The sequence below is a fragment of the Chrysochloris asiatica genome, unplaced genomic scaffold (assembly GCF_000296735.1).
Source record: "Chrysochloris asiatica unplaced genomic scaffold, ChrAsi1.0 scaffold00205, whole genome shotgun sequence".
Lineage (NCBI taxonomy): Eukaryota > Metazoa > Chordata > Mammalia > Afrosoricida > Chrysochloridae > Chrysochloris > Chrysochloris asiatica.
Window position 1 is genome coordinate 1609330 of NW_006408723.1, and position 11897 is coordinate 1621226.

General features: G+C 38.0%; 1 protein-coding gene across 1 annotated transcript in view; it reads right to left on the reverse strand.

Moving 5' to 3' along the window:
- The window catches only part of SHC3 (SHC (Src homology 2 domain containing) transforming protein 3), a 460599-nt gene that overhangs the window by 61846 nt on the left and 386856 nt on the right, over window positions 1-11897 (reverse strand). Inside the window, exon 10 of the mRNA XM_006872582.1 lies at window positions 9601-9795. Coding sequence (XP_006872644.1) covers window positions 9601-9795 — 195 coding nt within the window. The remainder of the gene's footprint in view (window positions 1-9600; window positions 9796-11897) is intronic.

The following is an 11897-nucleotide window of genomic DNA, read 5'->3' on the forward strand; positions in this document are numbered from 1 at the left end:
AATCTGATACAATTTGATGAACTTGACCTATACCTATGGATGCAGTAACTCAAAAGAGGGAACAAATCCTTACAGCAAGAATCATTCCCACCCCCTCCACACAAAGAGTAGACAGGGATGGGCAACTTGGACATTGGATACTCAAAATGCGGGTGGGAGGCAGACTACAAAGGCAAGAAGTGACTGGCTTACAAGCTTTCAAGAGGGGACCTAGAGTCAAGGGGCATGGAGGAAGGCAGAATCTCCAGTGAGTACTATCCAATCTGTCTAGGCGGCGCTGATGAAATGAAATGCAGATGGGTCACTTGTGATACAATAGTGAATAATTGTTATCAGGATTGATTGTGAGGATTGGAAATGTAAAGGAGATGTTTTATAGCAAGGAAGAGAGTGATTAACTCTCCAGTCTAGGAGCAGAGGTCTCTAGGACCATCAACGGAGAAGAGCCGAGAGCAGGACCCTACCCAGAGAAGCAGCAAGGCCTGAGATAGAGGCAGAGACGATGACGTGGAGTGATGAAGCAGCTGGTGACTTTGGATCCAGAGAGGGAGAGGGACTGTGTGCTGAAGACTGGGGTGGGGGGGTAGTGTAGGTGTGGGTTTGTAGGGTATACCCTTTGGTTGGTTGATGATGCATGGAGGGGATTGGAACCATGGCAATGAAATGCTATACGATAGAATGAATGTAAAATTAAAGTTCTCTCATGTAAACTATCATATAATTCACAATAAAACATTTTAAAAAAGAAAAAGAAAACCCATGACCAAAATTAATTATTATGTGGAACAAAGAAACCAGCAGCACCACAAAAAAAATGCACAACAAACTGACTTCAATCAATCCATACCTATTAATAATTACACTGAATGTCAATGGGATAAATGTAATGGCCAAGAGACAGAGAACTGCAGACTGGATAAGAAAACAGGAGCCTTCAATAAGCTTTCTATAAGAGACACACCTTACACACAAACACAAAAATAGAATAAATTACAAAGGCTGGAAAAAATATATCAAACCAATGGAAATCAAAAAACAAGCAAGAGTGGCAATACTAATTTCTGATAAAATAGACTTTAAAGCCAAAACCATTATAAGAGGCAAAGAAAGACTTTACATTATGATTAAAGAGACAATTGAACCAGAAGACATAATCATAATGAAACAGCCTCTATATACATAAATCAAACTCTAATAGAATTGAGAAGAGAAATAGACAACTTTACAGCAATGGTAGGAGTTTTAAAACACCACTTTTAATGAATGACAGAGCAACCAGAAAGTAACTCAAAAAAGACACAGAACTCAACACAGTCAATCAAATTGACCTAATTTACATATACAGAGCAGTCAATCCAACAACAGAACAATATACATGCTTTTCCAGTGCACATGGAACATTATCTAAAATAGACCCAATATTTGCCATAAAGAAGCCTCAGTAAATTTAAAAGCATTGAAATACTACGTCATCTTCTCATATTACAATGCTATAAAATTAGAAATCAACAATAGGAAATCAAGGAAACACAAATACATGGAAATTTAATAATACCCTGCTTAAAAGCTACTGGGTAATAGAAGAAATAAAAATGAAACAAAAAAATTCCTTGAATCAAACAAGAATGAAAATGCAACCTTTGGGATAGAGCGAAAGCAGGGCTCACAGAGCAATTTATAGCAATAATCACAGACATCTAGAAAGAAGAAAGAAACAAAATCAACACCGTAATCCAATACCTTCAACAATTAGCAACATAAGCCCACTGTCACTAGAAGAAAAGAATTAATGAAGAGTAGAACAGAAGCAAATGAAACAGACAAGAAGTTGGTTCTTTAAAAGGATTAATAGAATTGATAAACTACTGGCAAATCTAACAAAAGAAAAGAATTTGTAAATAACACTATTAAGAAATGATATGGGTGACACCACAGTAGAACCAATCGAAATTAAAATAATGATAGAATTATTATACTCCAATAAATTTTAAATTTGAAAATCTAGAAGAAATGGACAAATTTCTAGAAACATATGATCTACATAAATTAGCACAGATTGAAGAAGAAAACTTGAACAGACATATAACAAAAGAGGGAGCACGGTGGCTTCATACGATAAGCACTGGACTGTGAATCACAAGGTCATGGTTTGAGCGCATCTATTGCTCTGTGGTAGAAAGATGAGGATTTCTCCCTCTGCGAGTATTTAAAACCTCAGAAACCCTTTACAGGGTCTCTGTGAGTCAGAACAGACTAGACAGCACTTAACATCAACAACATTAACAAGAGATGAAATTGATAAGTTCATTAAAAACTGCCAACAACAACAAAACTCCCAGATTGCTTTACTGGGGCATTCTACCAAACATTCAGAGAAGAGTTGACACTAATTCCACTCAAACTATTTCAGAACACTGAAAAGGATAGAAAACTTTGAAATTCATTTTATGAAATAAGCATAACCCTTATACCACAACCAGGTAAAGACATCATTAAAAAATAAAAATTATAGACCAATATCCCTCATGATGATTGCTGGTGTGATGTTGTAAGATCAGCACTGGATTTGCAACTACTAGGTCAGTGGTTGAAATCTACCATAGGTTCCTTGGAAACCCTATACAGGATCACTGTGAGTCAGAATCGACTCTGTGGCACTTAACAACAACAACAAATCCCTTATGAACATAAATGCAAAATTCTCAACAAAATTCTAACCATTAGAACTCAACAACATATCAAAAAAAACAAAAACAAAAACACAACACATGACCAATTAGAATTCATGCCAGTTATGCAAGAATAGTTCAATAATAGAAAAATAACATAATCCACCACATAAATAAAACAAAGGAAAAATTACATGAACATATCAATTGATAAAGAACAGGTAGCCGACAAAATTTAACACCCATTCCTGATTTTAAAAAAAAAATCAACACTATAGAAATAGAAGGGAAATGTTTCATTTCCCTTAATAATTAAAGGCATATAGGTATGATGCTGCGGGATAATGTGCTGGACTGCAAGGTGAGTTTGAACCAAAGGTTGGTAGTTGAAACCCACCAGTTACCCTCAGAAACCATATACAGGGTCACTATTTGTGGGAACCAACTTGACAGCACTTAACAACAATAGCAGGTGTGGTTCTAGAGGATAAGCACTGAACTACTAACTGCAAGGTCAGTGGTTCAAATCCACCAGCCACTCTTTAGAAACCCTATACAGGGTCACTATGGGTAGGAACCAACTCGACAGCACTTAACAACATCAGAAACAACATATAAAAAAACAGCCAGCATCACTATCAATGGAGAGAGATCTAAATCATTCACCTTGCAAACAGGAGCTAGAAAAGTATACCATTTATAACTACTCCTGTTTAATATAGTGCTAAAAGTCTTAGGCAGATCTATAAGGCATGAAAGGGAAATCAAAAGTATCCAAATTGTCAAAGAAGTAAAATTCTCCATATGCAGATGATACTTGAAAATCCCAAAGACTCAGCAAGAAAATTATTGGAATTCATTGAAAGATTCAGCAAAGTGGCAGGGTACAAAATCGATACATGGAAATCCATTTTCTTTACACCAATCAAGAGAACTCTGAAAAGGAAGTCAGGAAAACAATACCATTTCTAATAGCCACCCAAAAGATGAAATGGTGCTGGTGGTATCTGCCAACAAATGATTCCGACTCTTAGTGACCCTGTATAAGTTTTCCGAAGCTGTAAAGCATTACAAGAGCAGAAAGTTTTATCTTTCTCCTGCTGAGCAGCTGGTAAATTTGAACTGCTGACCTTGTGGCTGGCAGTCCAACTCATAGTCCACTACACTACGAGAGCTCCTAAAAGATGAAATAACTAGGAATAAATCGAATCAGAGAAACAAAAGGCCTATACAAAGAAAACAACAAAATTCTACCACTAGAAAACCAAAAAAATGGAGAATGCCCAAGGACAGGAAGACTTAGCATTATAAATGTACCAACACTACCTCTCTTTACATGGAAGGAAAGAGACCCAAGATAAGCAAAACATTACTAAAGAAAAAGTAGGAGGCTACTTATTTCCCCATCTAAAAACATACTACACAGTCATGTAGGCAAAATAATCTAGTCCTATACAACAACCTGCCAAAAGAACCAATAGTTCCGTTTTGGAAGAAGTGCAGCCAGAGTGCTCCTTGGAGGTCAAGATGGCCATACTTCGTCTCTCATACTTTGGACAGTTGTCAGGAGGAACCAGTTGCTGGAGAAGGATATCATGTTTGGTAAGGTGGAGGGTCAGAAAAGAAGAGGAAGACCCCCAACAAGATGGATTGGCCAAGTGGCAGCATGGATGGACTCAAGCGTGGCAACAGTAGTGAGGTTGGCCCAGGATCAGGCAGTGTTTCATTCTGCTGTGCATAAGGTCGCTATGAGTCAGTACCAACTCGATGGCACATAACAACAACAACAATACAACGACCTGAAGTCCTGGTGTGGTGCTGTGGATTAATGCACTGCACTACAAGGTCAGTTTGAACTGCAAGGTCCGTGGTTCAAGATAAGCAGCTACTCCTCAGAAGCCCTATACAGGATCACTATGAAGCAGAATCGACTCAGTAGCACTTAGCAACAACATACAATGACCTGTTGTGGTGTTATGGCATAAGGTACTGGACCACAAGACTGATTTGAATCACAAGGTCAATGGTTCAAAGTCACCAGCCACTCCTTGGACATGTTATACAGGGTCACTGTAAGTCAAAACTGACTTGATGCACTTAACAGCAACATACAAGAAAGGCACATAGACAAAGGCACAGAAGTAAATTCATCCACGTAAGGACAGTTGATCTTTGACAAAGGGCCAAAACACATCAAATTGTGCTGGCAAAACTGGAAGTCTATTTGCAGAAAAATGAAACAATACCCATATCTCATGCCATATATTCAATGTGAATGAAAGACCTAAATGTAAGAACAGAACTATAAAGATCATCAATGAAAAAATAGGGGCAAACATTGCTGTTTTTGCTAGTAGCAATAGAGTTGGCTCTGACTCAGAGTGACCTGATGCACAGCAGAATTAAATAATTTCTGGTTCTGCACAATTCTCAAAACTGTTGTTACTTTTAAGCCAATTGTTGCTGCCACTGTATCAATCTATCTTATTGGGGGTTTCCTCTATTTCACTTTTTCTTCTATTCCTTCACTTAATCAAACATGATGTCTTGTCCAGGTACTGGTCCCTCCTGATAACATGTCTGAAATATGAGAAAAAAAGTCTCATCATCCTGACTTCTAAGGAGCACCCTGGCTGTACTTCTTTCAATACAAACCTCTTTGTTCTTCTGGCTGTCCATGGTGCCTTCAGTATTCTCCAACACTGCAACTCAAATGCATCAACTCAACCCCAGTCTCCCTTATTCGTTGTCCAGCTTTTACAGACATATGAGCCTATTGAATGGTTTGGGTCAGCTGTACCTTTGTCCTCAAACTGATCTGTTTGCTCTTGAAATTTTTAAAGAGGTCTTGTGCAGCAGACTCACCTAATGCAGTATGTCATTTGATTTCTTCACTATCGATTGCATGAGTTTTGGTAGTAGATTCAAACAAAATGAAATCTTTGTCAACTTCAATCTTTTCTCCATTTATATGGACGTAATTTATTGGTCTAGTTGTGAGGACTTTTATTTGATTTACATTGAGGTGCAATCCATAATAAAGGTTGTAGTGTTTGATCTTCATCAGTAAGTATTTCAAGTCCTCTTCACTTTCAGCAAACTAGGTTGTATCATCTGCATATTACAGATTGTTGAGTCTTCCTTCAATTCTGGTGCCATATTCTTCTTCCTATAATCCAGCTTCTTGGATTATTTGCTCATCATACATATTGAATATGTATGGTGAAAGAATACAACCCTGTCGCACACCTTTCCTGATTTTAAATTATTCTATATTCCCCTGTTCTTTTCGAATGACTGCCTCTTGGTCTATGTAAAAGTTCCTCATAAGCACAATTAAATGTTTTAGAATATGCATCTTCATAAGGTTATTCATAGCTTGTCATGAGCCGTATAATGAAAAACTTTTTCATAGTCAATAAAGCACAAGTAAATATCTGGAGGCCTGGTGTGATGCTATATGATAAACTCTAGACCAAAAGGTGGGAGGTTCAAACCCTATAAAGGGTTGTTATGAGTCAAAACCAACTTGACAAAACTTAACAACAGTAACAAACAGATTTCTGGTTATCTCTGCTTTCAGCCAAGTTCCATCTGAAGTCAGCAATGATACCCCTCATTCCACATCCTCTTCTGAATCACACTTGAATTTCTGGCATTTCCCTGTGGCAGTCACTTTTGAATTCTCTTTAGCAAAATTTTACTTGCATGTGATATTAATTATATTGTTCAATGATTTCCACAGTCTGTTTGGTTACCTCTATTTAGAATAGGCACAAATACAGATCTCTTCCAATCAGTTGGCTAGGTAGCTGTCTTCCAAATTTCTTGGCTTAGATGAGTGAGCACCTCCAGTGTGGCACCAGTTTGCTGGAAGTTTTCAATTTGTATTCCATAAATTCCTAGAGCCTTGTTTTTCACTCATTCCTTCAGTGCAGCTTGGACATTTTCCTTCAGTACTTACTTACTATCAGTTCTTGATCATATGCTATCCCTTGAAATGGTTGAAAATCAATCAATTATTTTTGGTACAGTGACTGTATGCCCTCCATTTTCTTTTGATGTTTTCTGTATGATTCAATGATTTTCCCATGGAATTCTTCAATATTACAAGTCAAGGTTTGATTTTTTTTTTTCTTCCGTTCTTTCAGAATGAGAAATGCTGAGTGTGCTTTTCCCTTTTGGTTTTCTAATTCTAGGTCTTTGAATATTTCATTATAACACTTGACTTTGTCTTCTCAAGTTGTTCTTTGAAATTTTCCATTCAGTTCTTTGACTTCCTCATTTCATCTGGTCACTTTAGCATGTCTATGCTGGAAAGTAAGTTTCAGCATCTCTCCTGACATCCATTTTCATTTTCCTTTCTTTCCTGCCTTTTTAATGACCTCTAGTAGCTCTGGTAGTGTAGTGGTTACGAATCGGGCTGCGAACCTTAAGGCCAGCGGTTCGAAACTACCAGCTGCTCCATGGGAGAAAGATGAGGCTTTCTACTCCCGTAAAGATTTACACCCTCGGAAACCCTGTACAGGGTCGCTATGGGTCGGAACCGACTCGATGGCACTTAACAACAACAACAAGCTTTCTTCCTGTATGATATTCTTGTTGTCACCCCACAGCTCTACGGGTCTTCTGTCATTAGTGTCTGATGCATCAAATTAGTTTATTGAGATGGTCTCTAAATTCAGGTGGGATAAGTTCAAGGTCATGTTTTGACTCTCATGGAGTTGTTTTAATTATCTTCAGCTTTAGCCTGAATTTCCAGTCAATGCTCTGTTCCATAGTCAGTTCCTGGCCCTGTTTTAGTTGATGATATTGAGCTTTACAAATGTCTCTTCCAAAAGATGTAGTCAATTTGATTTCTGTGTATTTCATCTGGTGAGGTCCATGTACATAGTCAACTTTTATGTTGTTAACAAAAATGTACTTGCAATATATAAGACATTGTTGTTCTTGTTAAGTGCCGCTGAGTCGGTTCTGACCCATAACAACCTTATATAGGGTTTCTGAGAAGCAGCTGGTGAGCTTGAACCGCCGACCTTGCCATTCAAACCAACTTTGCAGTCCAGCACATTAACTCACAATGCCACACCAGAACTTCCATACCCATTCAAGCCTGTGTCTTAATACATGTGTCTAACTACAGATCATTGTTATTCCAATATTTACATTTATCCCTTGCATACATCCCTGTGTCTTTACCTGCCTTCATCATTCTTCTGGCAACATCTTTCTTCTTGTATAGTGCCCTATGGTCTTTGGGTCTGGACATTTTAGCTCCAAAGGCAGGAATACTACTCCTGGAGATGTAACACTGGCTCCATTGACCTGGAAGTTAAGAATGTACCCAGGCCACTTTGGGCTCATCATTCCTCTGGATCAACAGACAAAAAAGGGAGTTACTGTATTGAGTCATGTGACTGACCCTGATTACCATGGAAAAATTGGATTAACATTACATAATGGATGTGAAGAATCATATGTGTGGAGTCTAAGAAACTTCTTAGGACATCTCTTAGAACTTCCAAGCACTGCTATTAATATCTTTGGTAAACTATAGCACCCTAATTCTAACACATCTATTAATAGCTTCAGGAATAAATGTTTGGGTTATCATACCAGGAAAATAGCCATTATCAGCTGAGGAGTTTGCCAAGCACAAAAGGAATATGGAATGGGTGGTGAAAGAAGATAGTTAGAAAAACCATGTGACCAGTTGAAGAAACAAGAACTATAATTGTTAGAGTATGTTTCTTTTATATGCATGCATCAAATATTTCCATTTTGCTCATTTATAAAATATAAGATGTGAATGGTGTTAGTGTGTTTTTGGTTGCATGCACAAGTAGGCTTTATAATTGTCTTTATTTAGAAGTGATGTATGGTTTAAGGTGCTATGTACAGGTGCCAATTTGACATGGGTGACTGTGATAGTTAACTGTTTTTATCAACTTGACTGGGCCAGGATTCTCAGTAGTTTTGTAATAATCCCCCATGATGAGATCTAATGTAATATAATCAATTCCATGATCAAATCTGTTGTGACAGCCAATCAATCGAAAAGTTTCCTCAGGAGTGTGACCTGTTTTCAGTATACTGGACATTTAACTGGTTTGCTTTCTGCTTGGTCTCAATCCTACATCTGTCTTTTCATTGGACCTTTGGTTCTTGAACTTAATCAGGATCCTGCTGATCCTGGGAGCTATCAGCACCTTGCCATCTGCCTGCCTGTCATTTGACCTGCTGAACTTGTTTCATCTGACCCATACACATGGGACTTGCCAACTTCTAGAACTGTGTGATGTGAACGTCTCTTTATAAATATATATATAAGTTTCACTACAAAACCCACCTAAGACAGCAATAATACATTATTTGTCACATATTTAAAGAAAACCAGTTGCTGGTAAATCAGCACCACTCAGTAAACTCGTGTGTGTCAGAGAACTATGCTATATAGGGATTTCTATGAATGATTTGTTAAAAGTAGGTCACCAGGTCTTTTTTCCAAGGCACTTCTAATGAACTCAAACCTTTTTTTTTTTTTTGGTTAGCAGCTGAACATAATAACTATACTGTCCAGGGACTCTTTATACATATAGCAAATTAATATTTAAACAAATAAATGAAAACCTTTAATTATGCATATTTTTGTCTCAATATGTTTGCAGTTCTTCACAAGGAAAAATAAATCTAAAAAAAAGAAGAAACTGCTCTGTCTTTCGACTGCTGAGAAGGCTGGCTTCTAATCCCAAAACTAGTTTAAAAGCCTTAAGTAATCGCCATCAAAACTCAGAAAGGCACAGGCAATTGATTTGAATAGTCTAAACCCTGCTAGCAGAAAATTCAGTAATTACACAGATTTCAAATAAAATTTGGCAGTATATAAAATACCCTCAAAAGAGAAGAAAACCTGAGGCAAATGGAAACCCACTCATATCAAACAAGTCTTTCTGTGGACTGCTCTCTCCACTGCTGCCTTCGTCTCTGGTGCCTGTGTTCAGTGCAGCCCCTGCTAGGGCAAACCCCGCATGTTGTGGGATGCACTGGGTATTGATGTAAGTAGGTGCTTCTTCAGGAGAGGGCTCAAACAGCTTTCCTTCTGGCATGCTGTAGATATCTGAAGACCCTGTAACAATAAATGAGCCCTTTTTATTTTTATAATGTTAATGATGTTTATACAGATGTTATTAAGCCACAAAATACAATAAAGAAGTTTCTTATGTTAGCAATAAATAATTCTTCCAGGTAGATATCCATTGGTTAAGTGCTGCTCTTCTGATCCTGCACAACACACTGTTTGTGTCCAGTTCTTCATGTCAAAATGAGATCTGTGAGCCAATGTTAGGGTGGACACCAAACATTGGTTAGAGGACTTATCAAAGATTCTAGGTGCTCCTAAAAGGAGACTTGTGTGAGTTGATGCTTTGAGATCAGAAAACTGAGGAAAAGAATGGCAAGTTTGATTTTAATTATTTTTATTTTAATTAGTCTGATCTTCATTTTAGAAAAGCACTTCCTAATGAACTAAATGTTCCTTTTAAAACTGAGCCAGCATTGCTGATGTGAGCTCAGAGCAAGAACCCTGGGTGGGCATATAATGGAGAATTCCAACCTCCTCTGAGCTCAGACACTGACACAGTAGGGCTTTTCAATTGGTAAAATGACATACTGAAGTAGATAGAGAGGTAGATGTAAAATTAGATGTACATGTAGATGTAGGCATAGGTGCTAGTATAGAAGTAGATGTTGTTGTTAGGTGCTGTTGGGTCGGTTCCAACTCATGGCAACCCTGTATAGGGTTTCCAAGGAGCACCTGATGGATTTGAACCATCTAATCACCAACCTTTTGATTCACAGTCTAGTGCTTATCCTCCAGCACCACACCAGGAGTCAGTAGAAGTAGATAATAGATATAAAATAGATATAGAGGTAGAATAAATATAGGAATAAGTATTTATAGACATATATAAATATTTGTTGTTATTGTTGTTAAGTGCTGTCAAGTCAGTTCTGACCCATAGTGACTCTGTATAGGGTTTTTTAAGAACGGCTGGTGAGTTTGAACCATCGACCTTGCAGTTCAAACTGACTTTGAGAGATCCAGTACATTATTCTGCAGCACCACAACAGTAATATATATATATATGTGTGTGTGTGTGTGTGTTATGTGCATATGTGTGTATGTATGCTGCTATTATTGTTAAGTACCATTGAGTCAGTTCTGACCCACACAGACCCTGTATAGGGTTGACAAAGAGTGGCTAGTGAGTTTGAACCACTGACCTTGTGCTTATGCTACCGTGCCACACCAGGAGTCCTATAGATATGTACATTTGTTGTTGTTGTTAAGTGCTGTTGAGTTGATTCCGACCCATAGCGACCCTGTATAGAATTTCTAAGGAGCAGCTGATGAATTTGAGTCACTGCCTTGCAGTTCAAATGGTTCTGCAGTCTGGCACATTAACCCACAGCACCACACCAGGACTCCCAAATATGTACATATGTGTATATATACATAATTTTTGTTGTTAAGTGCCATCGAGTCAATTCTGACCCATAGAAACCCTGTACAGGGTTTCTGAGGAGCAGCTGGTGAACTTGAACCGCAGACCTTGCAATTCAAATGGCTTTGCAATCTGGCGCATTAACCCATATCACCACATCAGGGCTCCATATACTTATTTATACACATATAACTATTTACAAACATCTATATCTATTCTAGAGTCCTGGTGTGGCACTGTAGGGTAAGTACAGGACTGCAAGGTCAGTTTGAACCCAAAGGTTGGCAGTTCAAACTCACCAGCTGCTCCTCAGTAATGCTATACTGGGTCACTGTGAGTTGGAATCAACTAGATGGCACTTAACAACAAAAACATCTATTCTACAAGGGTAACACAAAAAGCATTACTACAAAATCATAGAAACCTTTATTAAACAAAAACTCCAAATGTGAAGCCTGTATACTTCTGAAGGCATTGTTTGCATCTCTCTAACCATTCTCTGAAAAATTCTGCGGTCTTCCATTTATACCATGCCAAAATGACAGTTTTGCCATCATTGAGGAACTCAAACCCTATTTATTTTCAATGTTCTTTGAGTTTGTGGAACAAAAATAGAGGTTTGAAGGGTTAAGATGAGGACTGTTAGGTGGGTGGTGTAAGGATGCCCCAATGAAATTCTGCTAGTACAGCCCTTGTTATCCTCAAGGAGTGAGCAGGTGCATTA